This window comes from Neophocaena asiaeorientalis, unplaced genomic scaffold (assembly GCF_003031525.2).
Source record: "Neophocaena asiaeorientalis asiaeorientalis breed wild unplaced genomic scaffold, Neophocaena_asiaeorientalis_V1.1 scaffold507, whole genome shotgun sequence".
NCBI lineage: Eukaryota > Metazoa > Chordata > Mammalia > Artiodactyla > Phocoenidae > Neophocaena > Neophocaena asiaeorientalis.
The window spans coordinates 262713-280049 of NW_020175401.1; the positions used below are offsets into that span (position 1 = coordinate 262713).

At 40.8% G+C, this 17337-nt stretch overlaps 1 protein-coding gene across 2 annotated transcripts in view; it reads left to right on the top strand.

Annotated features, from left to right (window-relative positions):
• The first annotated feature begins 3950 nt into the window (after positions 1–3950).
• CYBB (cytochrome b-245 beta chain) overlaps positions 3951–17337 on the top strand; it is a 35734-nt gene continuing 22347 nt past the window's right edge. The window contains exons 1-4 of one of the 2 annotated variants that reach the window (XM_024766560.1): positions 3951–4086; positions 6243–6338; positions 7785–7895; positions 16813–16897. In XM_024766560.1, coding sequence (XP_024622328.1) covers positions 4042–4086; positions 6243–6338; positions 7785–7895; positions 16813–16897 — 337 coding nt within the window. In that variant the 5' untranslated portion in view covers positions 3951–4041. The remainder of the gene's footprint in view (positions 4087–6242; positions 6339–7784; positions 7896–16812; positions 16898–17337) is intronic. The other variant, XM_024766561.1, reaches the window with a different exon arrangement.

Consider the following 17337-nt stretch of genomic DNA (forward strand, 5'->3'; position numbering starts at 1 on the left):
AGGAGAAAATATGTAAGCTTTCCTCGTTTTCTTCCTTATTCTCATGAATAAATGTATGCAAATCACATTTAACCTAAAGAGCTAAATTTTAAATCCTCACCACCAGACATTTTCACTTTCTAATAAATACAATACCAGGTAAAACCATGTTCTTAATGCCTTTAATCACCTACATCAGAAAATTGCCCCTTCCTCCCTGACCGTCTGTTCTTTCACTTTGTTATTTTCTCCTTCAAACAGGAAATAGAACGTCTGGATCCCATTCCAGCTGCCTTATTCAACTTCCACTAACCTTTGAGACCATGGCTATGGAATTAAAGTGGGTTTCATTACACCATGCTTTAGTAGGAACCCTTCTAGATATAAGCGGTGGAAAGCCAACTCAAAGTTTTTTTACAGCAGGAAATGGTAGTGGTGCCTACAGGATTGCGGAGGCCTTTCTTGTGCCCACATGATAATTCAACTTCTCCTTCTGCCCGCTCCTGTTTTCTTATCTTTCCTTCCTTTCCACGGGTGTGTACCTCCAAGGACACTCTCAGCTCGAACTCCTGAACACTAACCTCCACCTCAGAGTATACTTCCAGGGAACCCAATCTGTAAGAATAACTGAGATGTCCAAGTGTCTCAGGTAGATCAGACCCAAGAATGCAAACCTCGTCATCGTATTTGTCTCAAAACCTCTCAATCCTTCCCCAGCTACTGATCTGATTTTGTGTTGGTGTAATTCTTACGCAGCTTCTTAGCACAAGGTAATAGAGATGGTCTATGGCAGCAGCAGGCATGCATCACTCACAAAGAAAGAAAAGCTTCACCCACTCTCTTCCATAGTCCCTAACAACTCCCTCCTCATGCAAATAACTCTCATTGGCCTCGTTTGGGTCAAATGCCCACCCCTGGGACAATCACCGCATCTAGGGAGATGAAGTCCTCTCATTTGTCATCCTTAAGCAAGGAAACTCGGGCCACATAACTCATGGACGCACAGAGGGTGGAATCATGGCAGTTCTGAAAAGAATAGCATGCACAGTAGAGATAAAAGGAACACAAATCCATTTTTCATCATCACCAGGAACAAAATTCATCAGGCATCTTGGTGTGGCAACACACCCCCTTTCTTCAGCATTCCATACATCCTTCTTGGAAGAAATTAAGAGTCTACTTCTTTACTTTGACAAATCAAGAAGGAATTATTGTCAGGATGCAAAATCAGGGGGTTTCCTAGAGACTTGGGACTGCTTCTCTCTTTTTTCCCTCTGCAAGAGGCGTCTAGGATTTCAATCACAAGCCTGATGGTGTTGGTCATTACTGCCTGCTAGAAGGGGTGAATACTTCCTTACATTCATCACAGTCTAACTTGACATTAACAGTTTAGGAGGCAGTGGAAGCCGAAGTGACCGGGAGAAGATAGACGGTTAGCTAATGCACAGAGGTTCAATTTTCTTCATTCTTGGTGTCCAGTCCATACCAGTCAACCAGTACCTGTTGCTCCTTTATCAAACCCTCTGCTTGTCTTTTCAAGAGCAGAGGACGTTGAAATTCACTGGAACAGTGTTCTCAAAAGGGAAGTTACTTTCCATAAAAGAAAGATTTTACTCTTCATTGCAACTGAGCTCTCTTCCTCCAGCTGTGAAACTGATTGAAGTTCTTAAGGCTCATAAGACAGCTCTACTCACAGCCCTGTGATTACTTTTATAAAGGAGGAGAAAAAAGCCATAGGAGGGAATGGTTGATCACCCACAAAAATATTCTTTCTTTTTTGAATTTTCTTCTCAAACTGCGGAGGGAGGGGAAAGAAGTTGGGAAATATTCGAGGAACATTATTTCCTAGTATATGAGCATCCAGGGTCCCTTCTCCATTGCTTCCCCAGCAGAGCACGGGCCTCAGGAGGTACATGAAAAAATGTGGGAGAGACTTGAAGATTAAGATAGAATAAGGGAAGATCAACCCTTTCCCAGTAGGCTGGGAAAGAGAAAAGAGAGGAGGGGTAGGGAGGGGAAGACTTTGGTAAGTTTCAAAGAGCCTGATGGAGCTGCAGTCATCACTGTGAAAGAATGTGAGAGTAACAGACAGAGGGAGAGCAGATTTTGAGGTGTTTTATTCCTCATTAGGTATATATGCCTCCCTTCCTTAATTCCACCAGAAAATGAGTACAGGCCTGAATTCCTTTCTGTATCAGGCAAAGTCCAGTCAGGAAAACAGAAACCACCCTATTTCAGCAGAGGGAATTTCACCCCAGGGATTTGCTACATGGATGATGGGAAAGTGGAGAATCCCAACGTGGGCGCAGAGGCAACATCAAGAACAGCTACAGGAAGTGGTGACCGCCCTCCGGGTTGGACGAAACCTGGCAGGAGGTGGTGTAAGTCAAGCCCAGAAGCCAGGGCCTGTGGCAGGAGCTGGAACTACAGTGGTGACGGCCAGCAGGAGCTCAGGCCACAGTGGGGAAGGCTGGCCGGTGGGAGCCGGAGCTTCCGGTGGAAAGGCAGCCACTTCCAAGATGCCTCTTGAAGCAGAAAGCGGGGGGTGTCCCTCATCCTCCATCCTCTGTTCCTCATCTGAAACAGAACAGAGCAAGTAAAGGCTGAGGAATAAATCCCAGAGCAGAGAGGCAAATAACCGGCATATAACTTGATGGTCTAACTGTGTGTCTTTGAATTCATCTCTGTGTGTAACTGAACCAGGGAACCGACTGTCTTTTACGTGGGTTACCTATGATTCAAGAGCCGCGCAGAAAGTCACAGTGGAGTACCTTTCCTTAAATATTAAAAAGTGAAAAACAATATTATTATACTCACGGTCATAATTCTGCAGGTTGTCTCAAGTGCTTCATAGACAATAACCCAAAGAGTTCAGGCCTCTCCTCTTTTTTCTTCTCTTGTTCCCTTTCGCTCCTCCAGTTTCTTCTTTTACCTCTCTATTCACTCTAGCTGTTGTACAACCACCCTGATGCAATCAGGGGTTACCATCCTACCCTTCTGTCTCTTTCATGTCCTGAAGACTGGATGGGAGTCAGAGAAAAAAAGCAGCTAAATCTGCCTTTGGCATCTACCACACCTGACATACCTTTGTTCTGACCCTGTTTACCTACCTTGCCTAGAAAAATGTCACGTCCGCCTGGGAATACTACAGTCATTCAAACGTTTTGGTCTATTTGTTATGTTTTCTTTTCCCATGGTTGTATTAGGAGTGATCTGGGATGTGGTTGCCACTGTCAGGCTATTTTTTCTGGTATCGTGGCTAAAAGTATAGCCAAATTGCTTGGGTTTTAAATCCCAACTGCATGACCTTGGCCAAGTAACTTAACGGCTCTGGGTCTCAGTTTCCTCATCTGTAAATGTAATCCTAATAATAGAAACTACTTTATAGTGTTGAATTGTTAGTATCGAATTAATTTATTTATATACTGAATTTATGTATGTGTGTGTATGGGTGTCTTTGTGTGTAGACACACACATAAGATATGTATCAACTCGTATATACATATGTGTGTGTATATATGTACATACACATGTATTTACATGCACACATACATATCTTAGAAAATTGGCACAAAGTAAGCATTCTATAAATATCAGTGATCACACCTGTTATAATTTTTCTCAACAAGACTCTGCAAATGCTGCTCCGGTCTATCAGAAGATACCACATCTATTTAATGTTTTTTACCTAGCCCAAAGTCATGGCTAGTTGGGTGACTTTTTAAAAATTGACACTTGATAACTGATCAGTCCAAAGATTAATTCACAGTGTAAAACACCATGAATTGTACTGTTATTTGCCTCTCAGTTGTAGAAATTAGTTTCATTTCCCACTATGTTTAGTTGTGATTGGATCATGGTAGACATTTTTTCTGTCATTTTTTTGTGGTTAAAGATTTAAATTTGTTATGGAGACAAGCTTTTCAGTTGACCAATGATTAGCTAATTTCTGATAATAGAAAAGGAAACAGATTGCCCCAAGGCTGCTGTTTTCATTTCCTCATGGGAGGAAGAGCATAGCAGAGAAGAAAGGCACACTGGAGGCACTGAACCTCTGCCACCATGGGGAACTTGTTTGTGAATGAGGGCCTCTCCATCTTTGTCATTGTAAGTACCAATGAGAATGAAATTACAAATTCTCTGACTTGTTTGGGTTCTCTTGGAAATGAAAATAGAGCAAAGCTTTTTTGTTTGAGAAATTGTGTTGAAACTGATTTATTATGTGAACATGCATCCATCTGTAAGCAGAGTGAGTCCATTCTTCCAAACTTATTAATGGAAAGAATGTATCTGGGGTCTCACTTCACCTAGTTTATTTCTGGAGTTTTTAGGAGTAATAAATTAGCCAGCATTTCACAGTGGGAGTAGGAGACATTTCATTCCTTGTTTACTCAGAGGCAAATTTCTCTATTTTTAATGTATTTATACCACCTAAAAATGGGCAACTGAAATTTTATACAGTTTTCCAAATAACAAATGCAAGACTGGCTCATGTATGGGAAATTGGCCTTTATTTCAGTAATGACACCAAAAATAATTGAAGTTCTCAATTTTCTTTTTTAAAAAAGTATCTTCTTTTCTCTGAGGTAAACTTTAGTTATTTGTGAGGTTTTTAAAAATTTAAGGGAAGGGAACTGAAAAAAAAACTATCTAGACACATATTTATAGCGTATATATGATATATATTATATTTAGCTGTATATAAATCAATATAATCTGTCTTGAGAAACAATTTTTGTAAGTAAAGATATGGCTAATTTTCGAACAGACATGATGATTTCTTTAGTTTTTAACATAACATAGATCAACTATTTTTTTAAGATGGTGGTCTCAGCAAACAATCACAGACAATTGGGAAGATAGAAATGTAATTTATAAGTAGCTTTTCCAAATAGCCAATTAAAGTATTACCCAGATGTTAAAAAGAACACTTATGTATGAATTTTTTGAAAGAATTTATCGTGAAGTAAATATGACTCTTTGAGCTGTAGAGGTAGAGAGAAATGAGTGGCACAGATAAAATAAAAATCACAAATATTTTGTCATTTAAAAAAAATTAAGCCAAATCAACACTCTAATGCAATACAGAATTGTTCTGAGGACTCCAAGCTGTTAAGTTGATTTCTTATCCCCATTTGAAGAACAGATTACTCCTTTAAAAAATAAGTTCAAATATAAACACTTTTAGCTCTTACCACAGGTTTCCCAGGGAAGTGACCTCTATCTAAATTATACACTCATATACTTGAAAGTGAATCCACAGCTTGGAAGGCAAGAGTAAAAATGACAAGGTTAGGAAATGGAGAAGTGGTTTTAGTACCTTCTTCTTTATAAAGAGAGACTATTCTCAAGCATCGAAGGACATCAAATAGCCTCAAAGCACAGTTAAGAACAGATTGCTACTGTGGAGCTGAAGGTGGAGGACTGGGTAGAGTCATCATTTGATGCAGTCAGTGCTTGGGATGAAATGAGCAGTCACAATCTAGAAGGATCTCCCTTTAAAAAAAAAAAAATCCCATGCCTCTCATTCCCTCATTGATGCTGAATATTCCCTCTTTCACAAGTGAAGCAGGGCTTCCCTGGTGGCGCAGTGGTTGAGAGTCTGCCTGCCGATGCTAGGGGACACGGGTTCGTGCCCCGGTCCGGGAGGATCCCACATGCCGCGGAGCGGCTGGGCCCGTGAGCCATGGCCGCTGAGCCTGCGCGTCCGGAGCCTGTGCTCCGCAATGGGAGAGGCCGCGACAGTGAGAGGCCCGCGTACCGAAAAAAAAAAAAAAAAAAATTAAAAAGTGAAGCAAAACTTATCAAGTAGAATTAAAGCCTTGTCATTTTAGCTGATGAGAACTCCACTAGCTGGGGCGGGATGCTGTGTGGCGGAGAGAGGTAATCCCACCTGTGAGAATCAAACACAAAGTCCTGCTGGTGCAGGGGACAGTATAGGAACAGATTCCTTTCCCTTCTCTTTGTAAGAAGAATCACCTGCTGTCATCTATCAATCTAAAAGGAGGAGAAAGAAAGGAGGGGAGATAGATAATAACTCGGCATATGGCCCAAGTAGTATAACAATCACGGGGGACAACACAGGGAGGAAAGGTTACTTACAGAGAAGTGTAGTGATACTCTTGCAGGAAGGAGCTGGCTTTGTAACCACCTTAATCAAAGGCTGTACTTGGGGAAGTCCTGACCCTGGTCTGACTCTAAACTGCTGTGAAATCTACCTGTTGAAACATGACAACTTCACGCAACCACTTCTGTTTGTGCAGCTGGTATGGCTGGGGATGAACGTCTTCCTCTTTGTCTGGTACTACCGGGTTTATGATATTCCAGATAAGTTCTTCTACACTCGAAAACTTCTTGGGGTAAGTATAAGTTCCATCTCCCTCAGTATTGACTGGCTCCCATGTCTAATCAGAGATTCTTGTTCCTATTCCTTTTAACATTTTAACGAAGTATTCTGACCAACCCAAAGAGCACCATCGGCCTCACTCCCTCCATTGCAACCCCCTGGGCAAGAGTCTTTAGGCCTTCCAGTGTGGGACAGACAGAAGTGTGGCAGAGGGTCCCGGCAGCATCCTTCCCCTCCCAAGAACTACTGTGCTACTGTTTAGCTTGGAGGAGAAATCTAATACTGACTCCGGAATGGATGGCCAGGTTGGAAAGATCGATCCAGGGGTGACACAGGTGGCACAAGTGGGACTTCCTATATTCTCTAAATCATCCGATTCCTATTAACTTTTGTGCATGAAAAGCCCTGCTCCTAATGACATGTTATGAAATACTCTTCAGCAAATAAGCCTCTCCCTACATATGGAGGCTTTGGGGAACTTGCCCAAAGATCACGTTCTTTGACTCGACTGGCAGAGCAAAGGCCCCTGACTTTTCTTGGGTCCAATAACATTCTCAGTTTCCTTGAACTGACAGGGCTCTTCTTCTTCATAAATGAAAATAAGAAAATAAGTACAATTACGGCTGCCCCCAGAGGATATCATTTGTTACATCATACTGAAACCATTACTTAATAATACTAATTATAATATGTATTATACATCATATGCATAAATAATTATAACATATAATTCCACTACACTATTATAATTGTTGTTAACTTATTCAGGTTGATGCTGAAAAGGATGATTTCCCTTTGCATTTTCCTCCTCCAAAATATGCAACTTCTTTAGGCATTACAAAGAACAATTATACCATACGAACTTAGTTACTGTTGAGGTCAGTCTATGTGCTAAGAAAATTTTCTTTACAAAGACCTAATTTCTATACTGAACTCTAGTTAATGATATGCATGCTTAACTATTTAGGAGGAAGTAAACCGATATCTGCAACTTACTTGCAAATACATCAAAAATAAGATGCATTGATGGATGGATAGAGGGATGGGTAGATGGATGGAGAGGTGAATAGACATGTGCTAAAGCAACCATTGTAAAATGTAAAAGGTAGAATCTTGGAGATGAATCAACAGGTATTCATTGTGAAATTATTTCAAATTCTCTTTATGTTTGAAAATATTCATAATATTTATTTTAATCTGGCCCTTGATCCCCACCCCAACATTTTATTCATTTATGATGAAGAAGAGCCCTGGCTCTAAAGGACCTTCCTTCCCAGATAACTTGAACATCGGCAGGCGGGCTCTCAACCACTGCGCCACCAGGGAAGCCCCTATAACTTGATATCTCTTGAGTGTGGGCCTCATGCTGGGAAGCCTGGGGGAGTGGGTATAGGCAAGTGGGGCGGGCAGTGTCCTGGGCGCACAAGAGTCACCCTGCTTCTTATCCTGCCTTTTCCAGTCAGCGCTGGCACTGGCCAGGGCCCCTGCAGCCTGCCTGAATTTCAACTGCATGCTGATTCTGCTGCCAGTCTGTCGAAATCTACTGTCTTTCCTCAGGGGTTCCAGTGCGGTAAGAACCAACATTTACAAAGTTTGAGTTCCTCAGAATTTCGAAGGCCATCAAGCTCAATGCGCCCCCCCCTTTTTTTAAACATCTTTATTGGAGTATAATTGCTTTGCAATGGTGTGTTAGTTTCTGCTTTATAACAAAGTGAATCAGTTATACATATGTTCCCATATCTCTTCCCTCTTGCGTCTCCCTCCCTCCCACCCTCCCTATCCCACCCCTCTAGGTGGTCACAAAACACTGAGCTGATCTCCCTGTGCTATGCGGCTGCTTCCCACTAGCTATCTATTTTACATTTGGTAGTATATATAAGTCCATGCCACTCTCTCACTTCGTCCCAGCTTACCCTTCCCCCTCCCGTGTCCTCAAGTCCACTCTCTAGTAGGTCTGCATCTTTATTCCCGTCTTGTCCCTAGGTTCTCCATGACTTTTTTTTTTTAGATTCCATATATAAGTGTTAACATACGGTATTTGTTTTTCTCTTTCTGTTTTACTTCACTCTGTATGAAAGGAAAAGCAAACCAAGAGTTTGTGAGGATTCCAACCTCTGTACAATATTCACAAGCCAAGCAATGCTTGATTCTCTAGTTTATTTTTATATTATTTGTTGGTGGAGCTCCCTGGGACAGCCATTTAACCTGGAACAGACATTAAAAACAAACAAACAAAAAGTAAACAACAACCAATCAACATATACCTCAACAATAGCAATAAAGTACATATGCATGTACACACACAGACATACATCATATGACATATATGTATATGTATATAAACAGAGATTTATGAGACTGACGTGAAATTTGGGAATTAATCTCACAGTGCCATGTTTCTCAAAACTTTTAAGTCAGAGAAAATCTCTTTTGTGGATAATATCCAAAGAAGATGGGACCAATGAGCTATGAGTCACTATGTAATGAATGTGACAGGTGTTATGTCCATGGAATTGAGGAGTTCAGAGCTTTCTAAATGCCCGGGCTCTTTCACCCTCACTTCAACAATCCAGAGAGCCCCTAATATACTATGCTAGAAGAAAAAAATGATTATGTAGGAAGAGCTTTTGTAATCTATAAAATGGTATACGAATTTCTTATTGATATTGTTATACAAAGATGAGAAAAGAGGAACTTGGAATCTGCACATGTACTCACATTAATATGATACAAAGCAAAATATGATGGGTCCCACAAAATGTTACAAATAAGGCGCTACAGGGAATCCATCAAAGGAGGGGGAAATTATATCAGGTGGCGCAGGGGATGGAAAAAGGCTTCTTAGAGAAGGTGGCATCAGATATGGGCATATAAGGATAAAATAAGCCTGTACGAGATATAAAGGAGAGAGAAAGACATCCTACATGGAGAAAACGGTATGGGAAAAAACACAGGGAATGGTGAGGAAATCATATCCTTGAAAGTCCTGTGTGATCATGACTTGTGGCTTCTCTTTGGATATGTTTGCCATTCCTGACCACACCATAGAGGGCAGCTCTTCCAAAGTTAGGGACTGATACCCTGGTGGGACCCATTCCACTGCCCATTAGTGACTAGTAGCCTCTCTTTTTCCTTTTAATAAGATGTTCTTTTTATATTAACTAGCTTTAAAAAAAAATTAGCTATTAAGTAGAGGTCATTTATAGTGGAGAGAAGCAAACAATCTACTTTTATGGGAGTGTAGGGATTTTAAAGGGCAGGTGTCTGAGGTCAGGCTGGAGCTTTGCTGGTAAACTAGGACCTTAAATGTATAGCTGAGATGTTAATACTTAATTGGTAATCGAAGACTAAGTAGGTGAAGGAAAGTGATCTAAACTGCCAATAACAAAACTTGCCTTGAGCTCTGCCTCATTTTCTCTAGTCTTACTAAATTCACATTGATCCTAAGGAGATTCTTTTTCTTTGAGAACTATACAATACTTGATTTACTAATATAGGGTTAGCAGGCTACAACTAACAGTAGACATTGATTACAAGGATTTCCAAAATCATCTTTTTAACCTAAGAAACCACAGAGGTAGAATTCCATTTGATTGAAAAGTTTTCTTTTTTTTAAATTGAAGTATAGTTGATTTACAATGTTGTGTTAATTTATGCTGTACACCAAATTGACTCAGTTATTCATATATATGCATTCTTTTTATATTCTTTTCCATTACAGTTTATCACAGGACATTGAATATAGTTTCCTGTGCTATACAGTAGGACCTTGTTGTTCATCCATTCTATATGTAATAGTTTGCATCTACTAACCCCAAACTCCCCCACACCGCTCCCCCTTGGCAACCACAGGTCTGTTCTCTCTGTTCTCTCTGTGAGTCTGTTTGTGCTTCGTAGATAGGTTCAGCTGTGTCATATTTCAGATTCCACATATAAGTTATATCCTATGGTATTTGTCTTTATTTCTGACTTACTTCACTTAGTATGATCATCTCCAGGTCCATCCATGTTGCTGGAAATGGCATGATTTCCTTCTTTTTCATGGCTGAGTAGTATTCCACTGTATATATGTACCACATCTTCTTTATCCATTCACCTGTTGATGGACATTTAGGTCGTTTCCATGTCTTGTCTCTTGTGAATATTGCTGCTATGAACATTGGGGTGCATGTATCTTTTTGAATTAGAGTTTTGTCCGGATATATGCCCAGGAGTGGGATTGCTGGATCATACGGTAATTGCAAAGTTTTATTGATGAGCCACCCGTAAAGTACAACATCTGGTGTATCGCAGGTGCCCAATGAACATTTGCTAAATGAAGTTCGGGGACTGTAGCTTTTTTATTCTCCCCCCACCCCCTGTTCAAATACTTTCTATTTAGAGGAAGTAAACCCTGAGAAACAGGCAGTGTTTTCGCCAGGACAGCCTGTTAAGAAATCCTTGTTACCCCACAGGCCCAAATTGCGATGCCGTTGCGTGGCCATGCCCCATGAGTGGCACATGTTGTAATGGCCACTTTTAGGCTTCCTGTGGCCTAAAAGGAGGGAAGATCCTCATGAGGGTCTCTAAAGACAGGGGTGAAATGAAGCAGCTCTTCAAATTGCAGAGACACTCAACTCTCTAACCAGAGAGACCTGTATGTCAAAGAAAATATTTTTAAAAATTAGCAGCAAGTAAGATACTTTTACAGATGGGGTGTGTCCCTCCTCCAGATTTCCCAATCTGAAATGTTAACTGGGCAAAGAACCTTCTATTCTGATTGCGATTAAAATGAGTACACATGCTGTGACCAATGTTGGAAATTATAACACCGGCCACTTACTGAGTCTTCCTAGACCTCACCTCGTGAAATCTGCATGTCAGGCTAGTGAGGTGCGGATGAAATTCATTGAGAGTGTTGGGATTCCAACCCAGGTGCTTGTGCCTCCAGAGCCTGTTCACTTTCCCGCATGCCACCTAAACTCAAAACTCTCTTGTGGCTGGGCCCGTGAGCCATGGCCACTGAGCCTGTGCATCCAGAGCCTGTGCTCCACAACGGGAGAGGCCACAACAGTGAGAGGCCCGCGTGCCGCAAAAACAAAAAACAAAAAAAAACTCTCTTGTGGTGGTCCTATGGTCTTAGAAAGGCCATCATGTATATATGAATATTTGGGCAGGCTGAATAACCTAGGCTAGAAGTGACAGGGGTGTTGTAACTTCAAGGATTTATTAGTAGGCCTTTATGCAAACTTAACAGTCACAGAACTGGAGAAAGAAAGAAAACCACAGGGTTGGCCCACCCAGGAAAACTAGGGGTAAAGACTCTGAGCCTGCTCTGTCGAGGGAAATGGGGAATGGTGGGACTCAGCATACAGAAGTCCCCAAAGAAGCCTTAATAACCTCAACTTGGTTGGAAGCTCTAGTCTGAAGATCAGAAAGAAACAGGAAGGCAAGAGAGTGAGCTCTTTTCTCTAACCTTATATAGCCTGGGAGTCAGAGGCCCTCGATATAGCTCTATATCTGACCATGTGGTCCAGGGCAAGGCTCTTGGACTTCCTGTCTCATAGTTGTTGTTTTTCTTTTTGTTGTTGTTTTTAGCTAAAAAGCAGGTGAGATAATGCAAGTGTAAGAATGAATATGAATGATATTCTAAAAGTGGGTTAATGGACTAAGCCTGTCAACTAATGAGTTGTCAGTTAACAAATATGTGTTGAGTGCCAACTATATGCTAAGCACAGTGGATGTAGAGTGAGTAGAGAGTAAGACATGGATGAGCCATGAGCTCAGGGAGCTTAGAGCTTTATGGAAGAGATAGAAGATAAACATGTAATTTCAAAATTATAGGCAGTGCTGTACAAATCCAGTGGTGTTCTTCATATTTATCACATATTCTACTGCCACCAGGTTTCAACATTACTGTTAGTTTCTTTGCCTGAGTTCTGTAGATTCAAGGCTGGCTTTTGCAATTTCTCTCAAACTGCATATAAATAGCTAATTCAGATTCATTCATGGCACCTGTGGCGAGCCCAGGTGTACATAAAATAGAACTTCAAAGTTTCCATAACACTCATGTTACAGAAGCTAATGTTTTGCCCCATTAAATATGCACTTCTTTGTTCCATTTCTCAATGTTTTTTTTGCTCTCACAGTTTGAATCGAGCATAGCAAGCTGCCGAGATAACTCAATAATCTCCCTTGCACTTGAATGTTAGCTTATTGAGATTGGGCAAGGCTCTAGTTGAGAGTAACAGAGGAACTTCCCTTTAGAAGTCGATGGCAAAAAGAAGAGCAGTTGTTCGGTGAGGAAGCTGTTGTGCATGATGGCAGCTTGGGTAATTAGTAGGTGGCTGGCGGTAATTCACAAGTGACTCAAAAGCATAAAAATGGTTTCTGCGTGGTAGGGAGGGAGAAAAAAGCCCTGAGCAGTCACAGGCAGCAGAGCCCTCCCTTTCTACCCCACCAACCAGCCATCTTGCCCCCTTGTCAGGAAATGATGAGGAAATCATATCTGGAAGCCCCGTATAATCATGGCTTATGGCTTCTCTTTGGATGTGTTTGCCGTTCCTGACCACACTATAGAGGGTGGCTTGGAAAAACGAGGGATTGGTGCCCTGTTAGGACCTTAGTTAGTTCTACTAGCTCATTAGTGACTAAGAGTCTCCGTTTTTTCTTCTAATAAAATGTATGTATTTCATACTAAATAGCATTTTTTTGGAACCACCTATTAAGATCAGACCATTACTGAATGGACCTTGTGTTTCCCAAGCACATCTCTCCATTTTCCTGGCACTCAGTTAACTTTTCTCTAACAGTTTGTTGCTCAAGCTGATAAGAGACATTGAAATCTATTGTTTCATATTTTTGACGATCCATGTTGATGATGATAAGGGTAGAACTATGGAGACAGTGTAGAGACCATGAGAAAACTACATTCCTTTTCTTCAAATTCAGCATGCAGGAGCAAGTATCTTTTCCCCCAAAAGTTTCAAAAGAATTTGTCTGGAAGTAGAAAAGAAAAAATCGTTTGGCATGTATAGATATGTGGGTAAATACATCTCTATAGGTTTAGAATAATCGTCTTGGGTTCTAGGACAGTGAACATGTCATTTAACCAAATAGTTATGTAAGGATTGTTCAAAATACATGATATATTGCTCTGCACCCAGGATGCTTACCCTCTAGCTGGGGAGCCGTGCCATACTAGCTGAAAAGTTAAATAATGATACCCAAAAAAGCGCGAGTGTTTATTAAATACCTCTCAATGAATCTATGAAACAGACCTACGAGGGAATAATTATGATAAATATATAGGTGAGAAAGCTGGAAACTGAGCATATTGTTCAATGTCACACAGCTAGGTGGTAGGGCTGGGGTCCAGCACAGATATATCTGATGGCAAATTGCTTTCTGACCCTACTAATTCCCATTCTCTCATTCTTGGGACTCCAATTGCGTCTATCACTCCAATGAGGGCTGTATTAAATGATCTATTTCTGTGTAACAAACTTCCACAAACTTAGAGGCTTAAAACAACTCCCGTTTACTAGTTCACAGCTGCGCAGAAGTCCAGCATCCTGTTACTCAGGGTGTCACAAAGCTGACATCAAGGCGTCAACTGGGCTGAATGCTCATATGCAAACTCTGGGTAAAATCTTCCAAGCTCATTCTTGTTGGCAAAATTCAGTCCCTGGCAGCTGCAGGACTAAGGTCCCTGTGTCTTGCTGACAGTTCCTCTGGGGCTGCTCTCAGATCCGAGGTGTATTCCTTGCCATGTGGCCCCTTCCATCTTCAAGCCAGCAGCAGCGTATCAAATACTTCTTGCACCTAAGATTTCTGACTTTTAGACTCAGATTTAAAGGGCTCGTGTGATTGGGTCAGGCCCACCCAGGTAATCTGTCTCTTAAGGTCAATTTGGGATTTTAATTACCTCTGCAAAATCCCTTTTTCCATATAATGTAACAAAATCACAGGAGTGTCATCCTATCATAGTTGTAGGTCAGGTCTCACCCACACTCAAGGGGAGGAGATTATATAAGGTCATTGAGGAACATCTTACAATTCTGCCTACCAGAAGGACTCTACGAAGCTGTGGAGGAACCTAGCAATCAGGAAACAGGAAAAATATATTTCCTTAAAACTGTGAAAACTACAAAGGAGTAAAACAATGTACGGCGCTTGAAATAAACACAAAAGACAATGAGGCTATAAAAGAAAACAGGACAGTCAATTCTTCACCAACAGAAGTGTAAAAGAAATGATTTCAACCAGGAAACCCTTATTTTGAGAGCCTGAGTCACCGGTGAACAATTTGTTGTAGCTGCTGCTGGTAGGGTTCCACCCGTATTCCCTCTGCACTGTCAGTTCCAGTACATGGGGCAGCTGTCTTCTGCCAGCTCAGGTCCTTCTCTGCCTGAGGATTTTCTTTCAGCCCTCTCCTGGGACAAGCCGGAAATGCCAGGGAGTTGATGCCCTGGGAAGAGCCCTCAGCCAATGATGGATAGGAGTTGGTAGAGACTACCCAAGTTTCCTAACCCCTCAGGTAACAAAGCTCTGGGGGCGTATCCTACACAGTCTCCCAGAGTTCCCTGATCGGGAGAGCCCGCTGATAAGATACGGTAGTGGTCCTTGATGTGCTAATACACCCTTTATTGGTTTCCTTCCCTTCCCAAACTTACTCCCTCTAACCTCACTTTCCAGATAGAGTACTTTCACTTAACTTCTTGTCTTGGTTTTTAGACATGTAGAATAATAGTGACTGTATCTTTACATTTGGTTTCATGGAAAAGGGAATGAACCTTGAAGACAAATCGTCTTGGATCCCAGCCAATGTGAGAGTTAGCTTTAGTTTTGTTATCTGTAAAATAAGGACAGTAATACTTATCTGGTTACATTAAATGAGGCAATGATTGTGGGTAAACTGCCTGGCTCACAGAAGTCACTCAATAAAGCCTAAATGTTTTTTCCTTTCTCTGAAGTCTTCAGTGTCTTCCTTACTGGTATTTCTGCAGTTCCAGGAACCTGCTTTCATGATCCAAACAGCCTGCCCTCCCTAGATGTAGCTAACTCAGAGGTAGTGGAGTAAGCACAATTTTCTATGCAATTCTATTTTTTCTATAAAACCAGAACATTTTATTAAAAATAAATAAGCCAAATAAATAAATAAATAAGCCAAATATTTAACACCCGTATATTGAAATTGAATATGTTTGGAACCAGGTATTTAAAATACCGGAGCTTTTTGTTTTGTTTTGGGGGTTTTTTGCACTTCACTCTGTTCTCCTTAAAAGTTTTCTGAATCTCTATGGCAGTACATCTAGCCTTGGAAACAAAGCATCCAGAGCGAGCACTTGACCACTTTTCAGAGAACAAAGCTCTGTCTGATTCAACCAGAAACCAGGTTTTGTTTTGTTTTTTTTCTCTACTTTGGGCATTGACATAAATCCAGATTCAAACCCACATCTTCTAACATATGTCGGTAGGACAATTACACTAACCAGTTGACCAAAATGCCATTTTAATGCCAAGGTAATCATAAAAGGTATGAAATGTCAGAATGTTGATATCTCTGGCATCAGAGAGCCTGGGTTTAGACCTCAGCTCTGTCACTTATTAACTATGCAACCTAAGGGAAGGTAACTTCTCTATGCCTTTGTTTCCTCATCTGTCATGTGGTGATAATAATGGTACCTCCCACATAGGATTAATGTAAGAATGAAATGAGTCGATGCATGTAAAACACTTAAAGCAGCTCCTAGGGACTTCCCTGGCGGTCCAGTGGTTAAGACTCTGCGCTTCCACTGCAGGAGGTGCAGGGTCCGATCCCTGGTCAGGGAACTAAGATCCTGCGTGCTGCACAGTGCGGTCAAAAATTTTAAAAACAATAAAAAAAAAAACACTTAAAGCAGCTCCTTGCACAAGTTCTTTGTAAGTACTATTATAATTTTTGCTATGATTATTTTGTTAATGATCTCCCTTGTTATGTTGTCTCTATCAACATATGCAGGTGGACACTTTTTTTCTCCTCTCATAGTGTCTATGTCCTGGAAGGGTGCTATTCTAAAACTATTCACTTGTTCTAGAACTGTTCACTTGTCTGTGTCCCCATGGACCTTCAGGTCTTTGAGGGCAGTCCTGTCCTTTTAAAATTTCTATATCCCCTCGTTATTAGATAAATTAATCTGAACTAGAAACTATGTAGTTAGATGTTTTCTGTCCAAATTCATATTTTATACAATTAAGCAATGGATTCCATGAGAGGCTTTTTATGTTAATAGTACGAGAACCTAAAACATTGGTTAAGCCAGCCATGCCACTTATTGGCTGTTTGACCTTGGGAAGATGACTACATCTATCTGAGCCTCAGTGTTCTCACCTGTCAAATGGGTAGAATGATGTAGTTTTTAGGGTGGTCATAAGAATTAAATGAGATGATATGTGTCTAATGCCTGGCACAGAGAAAACTTTCTTGTTAACAATTACGATTTCATTCTTTTCCCTTTAATCCAAAGTGCTGCTCAACAAGAATTCGAAGACAACTGGACAGGAACCTCACCTTTCATAAAATGGTGGCATGGATGATTGCGCTTCACACTGGTATGTTCATTAAGATATTTGAGATTGCAAAGAGAACTTGGAACCAGAGTGTTCCCTCTAAGATATTTTTAAAATAAGGGATCAGCCTTTGTAGGTAGACTAGGTGGTGATCGGATGTGTACTTTTTGAATGAGTTCTATGAAAAAATATTCGCCCCTCTTTCTGCCGTCCCAACACTAGGATTTGTTCCTTCAGGTCTTAAAACGTTTTCCCCTTAGGCTCTTCTGATAAAAATCCCAGTGTATTCACCCTTTGACACACTTTTTAACATCAAAATTGTTTGTTAGTCCACATATGAGAGCTTTTATTCATTCATCTTTTAAATACTTGGTTGAACATGTAGATTCATGGATTTCTTGCAATAATCCTACAAGGGCCATAGCCCATAAGTTGAGAATTTCTTAAGATAACCTTTATTAGCTAAACACTTTCTTTTTATT